At 39.9% G+C, this 15,000-nt stretch overlaps 1 protein-coding gene across 1 annotated transcript in view; it reads left to right on the top strand.

Annotated features, from left to right (window-relative positions):
* LOC138000759 (MAM and LDL-receptor class A domain-containing protein 2-like) overlaps nucleotides 1-15,000 on the top strand; it is a 219,297-nt gene that overhangs the window by 198,347 nt on the left and 5,950 nt on the right. Inside the window, exons 121-133 of the mRNA XM_068847403.1 lie at nucleotides 600-774; nucleotides 1,660-1,788; nucleotides 2,340-2,459; nucleotides 2,803-2,869; nucleotides 3,865-4,037; nucleotides 4,715-4,784; nucleotides 5,683-5,837; nucleotides 8,035-8,107; nucleotides 8,822-8,997; nucleotides 9,746-9,815; nucleotides 11,221-11,258; nucleotides 12,789-12,845; nucleotides 13,324-13,408. Of these exons, the coding sequence (XP_068703504.1) occupies nucleotides 600-774; nucleotides 1,660-1,788; nucleotides 2,340-2,459; nucleotides 2,803-2,869; nucleotides 3,865-4,037; nucleotides 4,715-4,784; nucleotides 5,683-5,837; nucleotides 8,035-8,107; nucleotides 8,822-8,997; nucleotides 9,746-9,815; nucleotides 11,221-11,258; nucleotides 12,789-12,845; nucleotides 13,324-13,408 (1,388 nt within the window). The remainder of the gene's footprint in view (nucleotides 1-599; nucleotides 775-1,659; nucleotides 1,789-2,339; nucleotides 2,460-2,802; nucleotides 2,870-3,864; nucleotides 4,038-4,714; nucleotides 4,785-5,682; nucleotides 5,838-8,034; nucleotides 8,108-8,821; nucleotides 8,998-9,745; nucleotides 9,816-11,220; nucleotides 11,259-12,788; nucleotides 12,846-13,323; nucleotides 13,409-15,000) is intronic.

Genomic DNA, 15,000 nt, shown 5'->3' with positions numbered 1-15,000 from the left:
TTAGCTGTGTTTATTTATCTTACCCGAGACTTGGCCGAAAATCTAATGCTTCTTGCATTCGCAATTGAACAATAGGACGAGCAAGAGTAGTATAAAGGACGGGAGTATATCTAATGGAAAATATTGATTAAAAGCCTACTGTTAGAGCCGTTTTTTTTTTAACCGAAAAGGTCCCTTGCCACGCCTTTCGCAATACAATTTGTAGTTGTCAAGCTGACTTTAACTGCAAGCAAACACTATCTGGACTCGTATCATAGTGGAACAACCACTCAGACTGAATAAATGCGCAAAACGTGGCGTGAAAAACTTCTATTAGTTTCCACGTGCGATGGAAACATCAACAGAAGCAACCAACGTTGTGACTTCTGTAGTTGATCTGTATTTTTCAAAATTCTATAGTAAGATACTTATCCTTGTGCCAAACGTTCTCCTTAGGCATCCTCAGGAAATCAAATTATTCCTTTTTTGTGAATAAAAGAAGTGGTGTTTAAAACTGCTTACTACACGAAAATGTAAGGTATTCGACAGTGCTCTCTCTAGTTATCTAGTCAACGTAAAATGCCCAAATGATCTCTCCCTTTTGCTTTTTCTTTGTGTAGGTTTGGGAGAAGGCTGGAAATCAGGGCGATGGCTGGTTCAGAGGAGTTTACAATTTTAGTGATCTTGTCAAGAACAAGACGTCATTTACTGTCATCTTTGAAGCTCAGCGAGGTCCAACCGATGCTAGTGACATTGCGATTGATGACATCTCATTCACACCTTGCTCTACTCCTGGTACGTTTTGCGTTGCGTGGTTGTGAGGCTGTAACTTTTGGAGTTTTTAAAAACGTTAGCTTTCCGTTGTGGCATTGTTCCCTGTTATTCATGTGCTTTGTCTGTATCAGCAAACACAATTCAATTGTATTATTTTATTGCATGATTTCTCACAATGACAACTACTGACCGTAGAGACGTATAAAGTAATGCATAAACTTGTTAGCGGAATGTTTATTTTAAGCCTCAATATTAGACCGACCGCATGCGTATGACGTCAGAGAGGCCATGCTGGTTTTCAAAAAGGAAGAAATCACGTCCATGTTAGTGTTTTGAACTATTCCGGAAGGAATCGAACTCCATTTTGTATACAAATGCAGTCGTTTATTTAGTTTGAAAAACATGGCGGCTGGTCACGTGGCTTATCTTTTTGTCTATATTCCGAGTTGGTTTCAGTTATCTCCTTTGATTTGCAGTGTTCAGCTTATCCCGTAGCTCCTCTTTTGCTTTTCTGTTACCATTTACCTTGATGACCCTGTGCTCATCTCCTGCGTCCTCTGCACATTTGTGCTCCTCGCAAAAATAAGGCCTTATTTGTGGGGGTTTGGTACTGTGGTGGGTGACTTCTTGAAATCCCGCGTTTCGTCTTCTTTTTTCCCTTGCTTTTTGTTTGTTTGTTTGTATGGTTTTTTTTCTATTCCTGCAGTTTACATATTTCTTTCCGTTCATTCCCGTTGGCATCACCTTTTTGTGACGACAGACGCGCAAACCCAGTGTCAGCATCCCACGTAAACACTTATCATGTGTCTACTCGATTTGTATCCCCTCCCGCATGCAATGCCTCGCAGTAGTCTTCAAGTGAGGTAATTTATGTGAACTTCCAAACAATATTCTTGTGTCTCACAGTGAACCCAGAGTTTTGTACCCGCGACCAGTACAGATGCTTGAATGGCCAATGCATTTCATCGAGGTTCCTTTGTGACCGAGTCCCTGATTGTGCCGATCACTCTGATGAAGGTTTTAGTGCAGACTGCCGTGAGTAATCTATTCTTTTGTTGTTTTTGTTGTTTTTAGGTTTGTTTTGTTTTGTTTTGTTTTATTTTTCATGGCAAGCCTGTGTCCATTCTTTTGTAATTTATTTTATTGCGATTCTGACGTTTTCGAGCAGTGGTACTAACTAAAATTTTCTGTAAAACGATCAACAGCCAGCCCCTAGACAGTAATAGGCTATTTCACAGAAACGGTGACCATTTTGAAATCCATTGTTTCAAATAGCTATTATGGGATACTAAGAGGGCAAATTAGTATGCACTTACCCCCTTATAATCCCATAATAGCTAACAATGGATTTCAAAATAGCCGCCGTATCCTTAAAATGTTATACGCCTTAGCTCGACTTTCTTGATCGAGAGTTTGTGTGTTTGCCAGGTTTCGCTGACAAAGTCATTTGTTCAGGTTACTAAGTAATGTATGGTCTGTAACGGGTTCCATGAAATACATGGAAGTGCGAAGGTCAAGTTGAGCCACTTCATTGAAATCAGACAGGTTTATCCGAAAGACATGACATTTGTTTTCTTCGCTTGCAGCCAACGCAAATTGTGATAACCTTCAAATATATTGCCCCGGAGATAAAAAATGCCTCAACAAGACTTTGCAATGCAACAACAAGTATGACTGTTCAGACGGAAGTGACGAGGCCCATTGTGGTAAGAAAGCTCCACTTTGTTAGAGAATCATGCTGATTGGGTACCGCACGAGATTTTAAAACGAGCTTTCCTTTTATGCTCTTGACTTAAAACTCTTTGCGTATCGTGGAAGGTCTATTTTTAATTTGTTGTGGAAGCCATTTTAACACTTTTCGAAAAGTGTGCCGAAAAATCACAAAGCACTAGCAAAGTGAGTAAACGTTTTCGAGAAAAACAATGCTAAAAATTTATCCTGCATTTATAAACGATCTAGAATAAGTGAACTAGCCACCTTTGAAAAGGTGCAAAGGAATTATGAAACGTATTTTAATAGTATAGTTAAAGTACATTTATCTTTCTGCAGAATGTACCAAAGAATATTGTATAAATGGAAAGTGTCAACTGGACGCTCGTGGCAGACCAGACTGTGTGTAAGTAAATTAAATTCAAGGTTGGCCATCCTTTTTGCCCGGGTTCGATTTCCGGACAAGGCGACATGTGTGTTTTGAGTCTATTCGAAAAAAGCAAAGGAAAGGAACTTTATTAAGTGTCTAGTCTTCTAGCGCTGGAGCTTTAATTTGGGACACTGTAAACTGAAATCAACAAATCAAATCAAATGTTGGTTTTTGGGGAGAGGAAAAAACCTGAGTACCCGGAGAAAAACAACTCGGTGCTGTGAAGAGAACCAACAAATTCAACCCAGATATTACGCCGAGTTTGGGAATCGAACCTGGGCCACATTGGTGGGGGACTGGGTGCTCTAACCACTGCGTCATCCCTAAAAATAATTGGTGTACACAGACAAGATATGATCGTTCGCGTTTCCATCAGGAAAGTAAATTGAGTTAAAGCGACTACGACGGCTAGAGTAAAGAAAACGGTCGAGGCACCATTGATAATTACATCTCTTCGATGATCTTGCTTTGTGGCGTTGCTGTTCACCTAGCCGTCGTAGCTTGTCGACTTTCTTGACCAGTCATGAGAATTTGGTGTTACATCAAGTAATACCCCTTTGCTGATTCAAATTTTCATTCTCAATACTTGTTTGCCTGACAGTGCATTGAGATTGTGAGGTGAATTTACCTACTGATCAGTGGTAGGAGTAAAACTTTTTTTAACTGCGCCGTAGCTTGTCGACTTTCTTTACGAGTCATGAGAATTTGGTGTTACATCAAGTAATACCCCTTTACTGATACAAATCTGCATTCTCAATACTTGTTTGCCTGACATTGCAATGAGATTGTGAGGTGAATTTACCTACTCATCAGTGGTGCGAGTAAAACTTTTTTTAACCGCCCAGTCGTCTCTAATAATCCTCTTCAGGTATTTGCGTACTTAAGTATCCGGAAAGACGTAGCTTGATCAAGTATGATATAAATTGTGGTTAAAACTATGAATTATTAATTGTTAAGTGTTCACCTGTTAGGTGTTACCAGAATTATACTGGAGAAAGATGCGAAATCTGCACAAATTGTCATTGCGATAGAACTCAGGTACAATGCCGGGTGGGCAAATGGTTCTGTGCCGAACCGTCGAAAGTCTGCCGAAAACAAGTTAACTGCTCTCTCAGCCCCGCGGAGTACGTCGAGCTCTGCAAAGGTGAGAACGGTTTCGTAGATTTTTAATGATGATAGATTTAAATTGGTGATGACGACGATGAGTTGGATGATGGCGTCTTTAGTCTCAAGCTCACCAAGCTGGGCACAAGTCTTATTCATATTGGGACGACTGTAAATCCAATGCAATGGCATGAAATTAAAGCTAAATCAAAAGTTGGATTTTGATGAGAGGCGAAAACCGAAGTTTCCGGAAAAGACCTTCTCGGAGAAGAGAAGAGAACAAGCAAAATCAACCCCCGTATGTCGTCAATTCCGCGAATCAATTCCCTGACATCATTGTGGAAGGCGAACCCTGCATCTCTGCTAACTGAGTCTTGTGTTGCCTTGACCGCTGAACTACGCAATGGAATTCTGGGTGATTGTGCTGTGGTTAAATTGTTGCATTTAGATCAGGTGTGAGGAGTATCTTTTCATTTGCAAGAAAGTTTGATCCTTGAGGCTTCGTAATATCTATATAGATACACAGTAGAATCTTTAAGAATCTCAGGAGCGAAACCTAAATGACATTAGCAAGTCTTGGCCAGGCCCGGGAAATCTCGAAAGATAATCTCCCTCGCTTTTAGGTACTGAAGGTTACTTCAATTTCTGGAAAGAGAGTAGTGTCGAAGCTAATGCCTTGATTATAATTTTATTTCATTTTTTTCTTAATTATGCCAGAGTGTACAGACAATTACTGTCTCAATGGAGGAACCTGCGTAAAGGATGGGCAAGGAAATCCAGTTTGCAAGTAAGGCTAAGCTCCTCGATTTATAATGTTGCAACAGTGCCTTTGCGGAAAAGTTATCATAAATATGAAAAAGGACAAAATACGGTCAACTTCGAAAAGTTAACGATAATACTCGCGAATACCGCTACAATAATCATTTGCCTTTCTCTAACGTACCGTGTTGCCTTAAAAGCATTTTCCCTCCGAAAACTCAGTTTTCAAGATTGGAAAAAATGGCCTTAGTTTTGCTAACGGAAGAGCGAGGAAGGAGATTCAGTCGAGGTCAGCCCAAACAAAACGAACAAAGGAACTAAATTGTCCGTCAAGAGGTAAATATGTAGGAGGGTTGTGAAGTTACTGCTGCTTAAGAAAAAGACTACACCGACCCCGAGCGCTATTGTTGTAACGACTTGGTCACGAAATCAGTGGCAACCACGCTCTGTTTCTCGAGAGTAACCAAACTTATCTATGGAAAGCCATGCCTTTCTTATGTAATCTTTATTATTTTGGTCTTAAAGTTTTGTCTTGTGGTGTGGTTTTGTCATTAGGTGACGAGGTTCGATGAATATGTTGTGTTTAGAATTCTGATTAGGTATTGTTTCACGATTTTTGTTCTATTGTTTTACGTCATGTGTGTCTTCTACACGAAGTAAAAGCCGAAAGTTGTGGCTCTCCATACTAAACGACGAAAAGCACTGGTTTCATGGTCACGTTTTTGGTCTTGGCGCTCCACCGTTTTTGTCTCCGATTCATTTTCTTTAGACCCGTTTTAAACGTCGCATTTCACATGAGCCGAACCTAATGCAAATGAGCGAAAACAATATATTTTTCTCATTTGCATTAGATTCGGCACATGTGAAATGCGACGTTTAAAACGGGCCTTACTGCTTATTGTAACACGGCATTGTTTGCATTTCAGATGTACATCGAAATTCACCGGCAAGCAATGCGAAAGGGTTGTGTGTCCTGAATTGCAAGTCGCATGTAACAAGAAATGTGAGACTATAACAAAATTCTGTGACATGAAAAATAGCTGTGGTTATAGCGCGAGTGAGGTCCAAAAATATTGTGGAGGTTAGTTAATACCTGCTGTGTTTCCACTAACCAAGATTAAACGATTAGTTACATGATTTTAACCTATGATTTTAGTTTGTGTTAATTTAAAAAAGAAAATGCTCAAGAATGAGCTTTCGACTGTCAGGACCAACAGAATGTTCGGACTCGTAGCGTACTGGCCTCAGTTGTTCGAAGGGTGGATAACGCTATCCACCGGAGAAATCACTATCCAGCGGATAAACACTAGCAAAACCAATTGAGTTATCCAATAGATAGTCCGATTTATCCGGTAGATAGCGCTATCCACCCTTTCGAACAACTGGGGCCTGGAATCTTAGCATACTTAAGCAACTCTCAATGCGGACAATACTGATTAGCTTCCACTCCCTGAACATTACAACATTCGTACGTTTAGGACTGATTTGTATGTAATTTTACGGTACTTTTTCAAAATCTAAATATTTTTAAAGCACATCGAAAAAGATCTTCTCAATTGGTAAAATCCGCGATTTACAATGAATTGTTAAGGTATTAATTTTTCCCGATATTTATGACGGATTTCGAAAACCGTAGTTCTATGAGAGGACTGGGTCGAGCCTATTGTGAGGGCTGCAAAGTGATATTGATCTAGCAGAACACATAGAAACTTCAACAAACTTGTGTTTTCAGAAGAAAAACGTTTCAGGTCATGAAAACATGTCAAAAGAGCAGCTTTCCAGGATAAGCGGATCTTAGTTGCACAATTGCTTTCCGGGAGAGTAAGGTTTTAGGGGCTTCTGAGAAACAGGCTTGATATCTCAGAGGTCATCCGTTCAAGTCCTGTTAACGTTCAAGCCAGATTTTCCTGTCGTTAAAGCTGAAGGAACGTTTATATCTCCAATGATCGAAAATCTCCATGTTGTTAAGTGCAAAACTTGTTTGATGTTTCTGAATTGGGTCCTCTTCTTAAAGTGGTACTGATTAAAAAAAATCAAATCTTTTTTTCCGTTGGATTTCAAAACTATGTTAACTAAGCGCTAAGTGACCCAAGTTTTAAGCCTTAATTTCAGAAAGACACCTGTTTATTTTAACTGGAATTTTCCTTTTCAATGCGGGTCCGCCATTACTAACATTAAAGTCTCGAGAGAGCTGGATCGAGGAGAAAGTGACGTCAAAGGCTCACTAGTTGAAGAATGCAATGCGTTTTTACGCGACTGAATTAATAGAGCGTTTTCACATGACCTCACGGCGGCCATGTTGGTGTTCCAAACCAAAGAAATGGCGGCCATATTGGTGTGCCAAACTAATCCTCCGGGAATTTATCTCTATTTTCATGCAAATAATCCAATATGGCTGCTGGTCACGTGAGTGAAAACGCTCTATATGCAGCACGGGAGTTCGGGCTTTCAGATTTTAAAACTCGTGTTTTGCATATATAATAACTTGATAACAATACTTGATACATCCTTAGCCTCACATTCATGAAAAAAATCCTTTGTCTTGAAACATAAACACGAGGCTAAGGATGTATACAGTATTGTTATTCAAATTTGGGCGCTATTTATGTAAATCACGTCACTTTTCCCTAGTTCTAACCCTCTGAGGTCCAGTCGGTCAGGCTTTTGAACGTGCGTAAAGGCGGACCGTGAAATCTAAAACTTACACTCAAAGTAAACCGGCAGCCTTTGCATAAAAGTCAAAGCTCAAACACATGTACACTTACAAAATCTTGAGAAAAAAATGATTTTTTTTTTATCACAGTACCACTTCAAGGCTTTGAAATATATTGAATTTAATTTGAGAAAAAATAGGCTAGGGTAAAGTCTGAAATATCCTAGGCAAAAATTCACCTCGTACTCTACAACAATTGTAAGAATTGTTTTCTTCCCTTGAGAATTTTCTTTCCGGTAAAGAATTATTTTTGCGGTCTTCAGGACGAATTTCTCGTTTATCTAACTCTCACTAGAAAAATATGGTGGACCATTGAAATTACTAATAGGATGGGTCATAGCTTCGACTGCTCTTCGTAAGCACTCGGATTTTTCCGGGTATGCATCGTAGTACGAGTAGGAAGCGTGCCGGAAAACAGTTCACCATTTTCTTTATAGAACACAGAGAAAGTAGTTGATGTTGGAACATTTCTTTACTTGTGATACATCTTGATTGAAAATAGGAAAGCTTTCTAGCTCGGGGCCTTAGAATTCACTCCAGTCATCACATTTGTTTTTGTTTGCAGATTGCACGACAAATGACTTCTGCGTCAATGATGGCTTATGTACATTTGATAAGAATGGCTTCAGAGTTTGTCTGTAAGTGACCATCAGAACGAACTTGCATGTCTTTGACTGCATTTATTTGGTTAAAAATACTGAGCGATGCCGTTGAGGGTGCAGGGGTGCCTCCTCCCACCCCCGTTAGACCTGCGGCTTTCTAATACAGCAAAAAAACGTCATAAGTCAGCTACGACATTCCTTGGTGGTGCAGCCCCTCCGAAGAGAAATCCTGGATCCCCCCCCCCCCCCCCCTCCCCCTGTATCATGCATCACCTTTCTAATTCACCAAAAGTGGTTAGAACTATTTTAGGGCTTAGCTACGCTTTTGAGTTTAGCAATTTCCTCAAACCAAAACTCTTTTACGGTAAAACAGCGGTGACAAACATCAGATATAAACGCATAGTTACTTAAATCATCTTTTACTTGACATTTCGTACGCTTGGTACGTTTCGTATCTGATGTTTGTCACCGCTGTTTGTGTGTTATTTCTGAAAAGAAAAGGAGTTTTTACTTTTACGCTCAGTTTTGGAGCTAGAGAAAATTGCTTAGAATCTTTTCAACCACGGTTTGAGCATCAATTCCCGTTGGCTATGGAAAAACTAAATTAAAAAAAATTTGATAAAATAAGGAAAGAACGGACAAATATTTAATTATCACTAGTTGAAGCAAGTTATGACATTTATCCCTGGAAAAAAAATTTAAGTCAATGTCATCTGTATTTGATAACATGGTGATAATTTGTTTCCACAGTTGTCCATTTGCGTTTACGGGAAAGCAATGCAAGACGGGTAATGATCCAAACAACTGTACGGGCCAGAATCCCCCCCTGCAGCCGTGCTCTAGTTCATGTGCTAGTGAAGAAGTCATTTGTAATAGAAGTCGGTCCTGCGGTTACCCTGACGACCAGATTAACTTCAGTTGTGGAGGTAAGGAACTTTGATACTGCCAAAAAAAAAAAAAAGCCGAATGACAACACAAACACAATTTAACAAAAAAATTATTTTATATAACACGGAAATCCAAAGCGGAAAGACAAGTAAATTAAGAAATAACATTCTACGGTATCAAGCCAGAAGGCAAAGCAATAAAACACTTGCCGAAAATTTTTATTCTTGATAAGCAGCCATGGATAGCATATTTGTACCAGAATCGAAGGTCACCCTCAGCCAATATCACTTTCGAATATTTGAGTCCTGTCCACTAAGCTCAAAATTGTTAAATTTTCAGTCAACCAATAGCTGAAGAAATGATGATATATCTTGGGATGGCACTTTCCACCATCACAACCATTTATGCCAGTTCCAGCCAGTTCCAGTTCAAGCAATTTATTTTTTAAAAAGTGTTACACAATGGGCCATTTCCGAGTTGCTGTTTGCCTCGGTTTCGAAGCGAGTCTTGGTGCTCAGCTATTGTTAGGGAAATGAGTTTGATTTGCATAAGAATACGCAACTCATTCCCATTTGAATGGCTGTGCACCAGGACTCGCTTTGAAACTGAGGCATACAGCAACTCGGAAATGGGCTATTACATTGCCACAAATTTTCGCAACGAAACAAAAGCTCCAATTTTGAAATTACATAATTTCCTCTTATTCAGTTTTCCTCTTTTTAATCCCTAACATCTTTCTATGGCATTTCTGCCAGGGCGTTTTAGTAGTTCTTGTCCCCTTTTCAGCATGTTTTGACCAGTATTGCCTGCACGGAGGAAGCTGTTCCCTAAAGAAAGACGGCACAAAAGCCTGCAAGTACGTTCTGACATTTGCAATAATACTGACGTTAACGGCGATGATTTGTCATCATTATTGTGCGCATGAACTTGAATAATAAACTTGACTTAAGTGTCTAGTCTGCTAGTGCTGGAGCACTAATTGGGCACATTGCAATTGAAATCAACATAAATCAAATCAAATGTTGGTTTTTGAGGAGAGGGGAAACCCTCGACCCACTTATCACGTCGAGACTGTGACCTGAATAGGACATTTGCATGATGACGCCATTTGACTATAAGAACCAGAATTCTATAGGTTTTGGTTTGCTCGTGCTAGTTAATAGAGCTATTGTTGTTTTACCCCATTAAGAACACAAAATTTAAATAAGAAAAGAAAAACAAACTGAAATCTGGTAGTTGTCGTCAGTTGACGGTATCGTGAAAGTTGCTTATTCGGGCCACAAAAATGCTCTCACCACTGCGCCGGCGCTGCTCCCCGAAGGGCCGGCGACAGAATGTCCGGCCCCTCAGACCGCCGAACGGTTGGTTCAGGTAGTAGAGCATTTGCTCGTGTAACTCAGATCCGCGTGAAGGATTTTTAACGAACTGAATGCGGGCTTTGGAACGAGATCTGCGAATGATTAAGCATTCAAAACCTTTAGGAAACGATAAACCCCGTGACACAACATTGGTTTACAAAATTGTGTGCGGCGTTAAAGGAACTGCTCACTATTTTGGTCTGGCTTTGTAAAGGGAACACTGCAATTGCAGCTCAGCCGTGCTCTGTCGTGAAATTTGAAAAAACAAATAAAATGAAAGTTGCGAACAAATTTTAAACAGGGTTTTTTTTCTACCCTCGGGTGTTGATACTTGCCTTGGTATGCAGATGTCAGTTTCAGAGGTTGGGATTTCTCAGTAATTTGAAGACCCTGATGGTTGCTGCCGGCGGCCGGTAGATCAGTGCTCTGCTGATCAGAGGAGAGCCAATCCCGCGGCAGATATTTCTCGCAAAATGAGTGGAGTGAATTAGTTTGTCCTGAATCATAATTGGTCTTGACAATCCGTGGGAAAAGTTTCAAAGGAGCCGGTTTAGGTTGATCTTGAATTGGCGTTGGACTTAGGGTACGATAAGAATTGATAGATTGTGTTTACTTTCGTGAAAGCATAGTCGGTAAAAAGTCAAGACCATTTTTTTTTATCTTGAGAAGTTTGCCCTTCCAATTTATGCGCAGTCGTAGTGAAGGTCCATTTGTTGTAACCGTTGACAATCACTGTTGTTTCAAATTTCTGAAAGTGCGTAGACGAGCTGGAAGTCCGTTATTTGCGGACTTCCTGCCTTGGAAGTGGCCAGAGTCCGTGTTTTTGGTGCAGAACAAAAGAAAAGCAGACTCTGGGGACGAGATTGGAGAAGGTGTGGATAATAGCAATCTTTCTCATTTTAGGTGTGTTGGTGATCGGAGCGGAGACCGCTGTCAGATTCGTAAGTACCTTCCATTGCCTTGCTCCTTGGAATAAGACAGTGATGTTGTCGTTTTAGTGAGATTTTTGTCTGGTCGATGTAGCAAGTCTCGTGCGATGTGGTTGAAAAGTTGCCCAATCCGGACAACAGAAACAAATGACGTAGACTTGAAAGCAACAGAAAGATGCTGCAATTCTTTATTCAGTTTTTGTATAATTACATAGGTGGTTTTTGAAAATTCTCTGTGCTGATTGGTTGCATTTGAGGTGATTATTACCCGATAATCACCAAAGCATTTTTTCGAAATGGCCGTAAGCCCTTTTGTCGAGGTGACAGACGAAGAAATCGATTGTTTTAAAGAAAATACATATTTTTCAAATAATCACTTATGTAATTACACTTCATCTCGCCTTCGGCGAATAATTGCTAAATATACTCAACAGGATGTCGCGTTTCTGATTGGTCAGCGATGTATGCATAAATAGGTTAAAGAGTGCAATACGAAAGTTGCAATGGAAACGCAGCGATGGAGTCATTTTGTTGAGTATATAATAAAAAAAAAATATCGTATGAACGTGCTCGTGCCTAATGTGATTTGTGGTCACTGGTGATGTTTTTAAAGTTTTGAAATTGCATCGCTCGTGCCCATAAATCACTAGCGTTCATACGATTTCCTACAGAGTGTTTTCAGGTGATGTCACGGCGGCCATGTTGGTGATCCGAACTAATTCTCCGGGAATTAAACTCTATTTTTATGGAAAGACTTTCTTTTTTTTTCAATAATCCAATATGGCTCTGGTCACGTGAGTGAAAACGCTCCATACTTCTCTAAATCTCTTTTCAAATTGTATGAAGAATGTATGAAGCCAGGAGCCCATGACTAGGAGCCTCCCAATGCATTATATAATTGAGTCAACCTTTGCGCTTATCTTTCTATTTTTAGAACTAATCCTTGAGCAGGAAACTCACATTTACAACAATTTACATTAATTTGCACAATTTGCATACATTTTTTTTGCTATTTTTGTCTTTGTTCCACAAAAACTTTATTCTGATTGGCCATTCTAAACAGTGTGTGCAGAGCCGAATAACTCGTGGCGTTCTAAAAATAGAAAGATACGATCAAAGGCTGACTCATAGGGTTTGTATGGGAGAGGCAAGCTCCTACTCATGCGCTCCTGATGAAGCATGATAAAACAATGGAACAGGAGGGGAACATATAACTTCCCAAAACAAGTGTCCCCCTGTAGATTCTGAATGATGTTGTGAAAATGTATTGATAAATTACAGACCTTAAAGTGATTAGGAATTGACGTCCTAAAATTAAAAAGCATACATCTTGGGCAATTGTAGTGGACACGGCAATGGAATGAACTTCGAGCGGTTACGTACAAACGTGGTTATAAGCGATAGAAAACTAATTCAAAAGGAGGGCAATGTTCCATGTATGTGCTCTTTATAAACAAGATCAACCTCCCTGTCGCTTTTGTTACACGGCTTGGGTGCATATGACTATAAAAGTTGTAAATGTTTGTTTGTGTTTTCTCGCAGAGCCATTGCCTACCCCTGGGCAAGTGGCTGCGACACCAGACAAGAGCAAGTCATCAAGTAAGTGCTTGGACAGGCAAGATTCATTCACTTTAGAAATCGTTTAAGTGCCCTTGTGACCAAAAAATCAATTCTTATTTTTCTTTGGATTTCAAAACTTTGTTAACCAAACACTAAGCTACCAAAGTTTTAGCCGACACCTGTTTATTTTAACTGATCTCCCTTGGGAGATTCAGCGTGCCCACAAAGGCTGTTGTAAAAGCCAATCAAAGCAGAGCTATCTCGGCTTCAAGGAAAATATGAATTTTTTGTCGCGGGAGAAATCTGTTCCTAAAGATACATTTACTCAGGATAGAGTTGACTCAAGGAATTTGTGGAGATTGAGGCTCCCTTTGATGAGCTTCTGTTTGTGCCCATTGTTTCCTGAACCGATCACGAGAGTCGTTTAAGGAGCTGCGCCCCGACCCTCGTACATAATTTTTGTAGGTTCTCATTTTAGTTTCCGTATTGTCAACAAATTGCATTTCATTGCTTTCAGTGTACATCGGTCTTGGCGTTGCCGCGGGCATTGTCTTAATCATCGTTGTTCTCGTGGTGGCGTACCTTGTTATGAAGAGTAGGAGGTGAGTCAAGAACTGATAAATAGTTACATGGGCTTTACCAAATTAGACGTGCTCCTTCAACTTCTTCCTCAGTTATGAAAGACAAAAATGCAACTAAGTGAGCGCTGAGTTATAGAGTTTTGGCTTGAACCTGTCTCCTCAAGTGCATTAAAACGAATAAGAAGCTTGTTAAACGTTACGATTTCTAGAATCTAATAAATCCTAATCGAGTGATCTCACAGACGGAATTCATAAATGGCGGCCAAAAATGTATTCTTTTGTTTATGCGCTCTTTAAACTGACTAGCCTCGTTTGCATGGACAAAATACAAAGGAAATGTTTCTTGAGAGCGCGGCTAGTCAGTCTAATTAGCGCATAAACAAAAGAATACATTTTTGGCCGCCATTTATGCATTCCGTCTAAGTATTCTTTGATTGCACTCACGTGATAAGACGTCCATGTTGGTGCCAAAATAATAGAAAAATGTACCTCAAATTTTGCATAATGATAGAGTCAAATTCCCAAAAGGCTTTTTCGCTATTGTTCTTTCCACCATCATGGCCACCGTGACGTCAGGTTTAATCAAAGAAAGTACGCATAAACACATCCATGCATATCCATTGGATTAATGGCCTGTAGGTTTTCGTCTAACATTTTTTAGTTGCACAACCAATGTTTAGTTACTTAGCTAACGTAACCCTGGCCAGTAACTCGCTTGAAAGGACAACAACCGCAATGGGGAAACTTCTTTTTGTGTCCGTCACTTGATTGTCCCACCGCTTGTAGGTTAAAACGCTCTGTGCGGTCACCTCTCTCTATGTTTGATTAGTATCACCCAGCTAGTAGACTCCTGCAAATCCTGCGTTTTAATTGGCTACGCTACTAGAGGACTATTAGTAATAGTCGTCGAGTAGCGAAAAGCGTGGAGCTTTCTTTTACTTAATTTCCAAATAAATGTTTATTCGACTTGCATTTTCTAACTTTATTGCTTTTTTTTCTGACCGACTAGTTAGGTGACACTAAAACAATTAGGCCCTTCGCCCTCAAAGGCTACGTATACGGGCCTAATTGTTAATTAGTTATTACTTGCCGCAGAGCTATCCAATGTACAAGTCTAAGCATTTCCTATTTCTAACAATAAGGTTAGGACAAAGGTTAGCATAACGGTTATTTTTAGGTCAGGGTAAATGCAGCAGCTTATCCTTACTTTAGGAGCAGCATTTGGGCAACACTTTGTGACGTTAATTAACAATTAGACCCGTGGCCCGCAAGGGCTACGGGTCAAAAGCTTATGAGGCGAAGCCGAATGGGCTATTGACCCGTGGCCCTTGAGGGCGAAGGGTCTAATTGTTTTAGTATCGCCCAACTAGTCGGACAGAAAAGGCAATAACAAAGTTAGCAAATGCAAGTCGAAGAAATATTTATTTGGGAATTAAACGAAAGAAAGCGTCACGCTTTTCGCTACTCAAGGACTATTACTAATAGTAACCAATCAAAATGCAGGATTTGCATTAGTCCACTAGTTGGGTGATACTAATTGTCATTATTAAATATTCGACCTCGGTTATTGCGTTTCTAGCTTTCTGATTGGTTCACTCAATCTCGGTTATCAG

This window comes from Montipora foliosa, chromosome 1 (assembly GCF_036669935.1).
Source record: "Montipora foliosa isolate CH-2021 chromosome 1, ASM3666993v2, whole genome shotgun sequence".
In the NCBI taxonomy this organism is placed as follows: Eukaryota; Metazoa; Cnidaria; class Anthozoa; order Scleractinia; family Acroporidae; genus Montipora; species Montipora foliosa.
The sequence above is the reverse complement of the archived record's forward strand: the minus strand, read 5'-3'. Positions and strand labels throughout refer to the sequence as shown.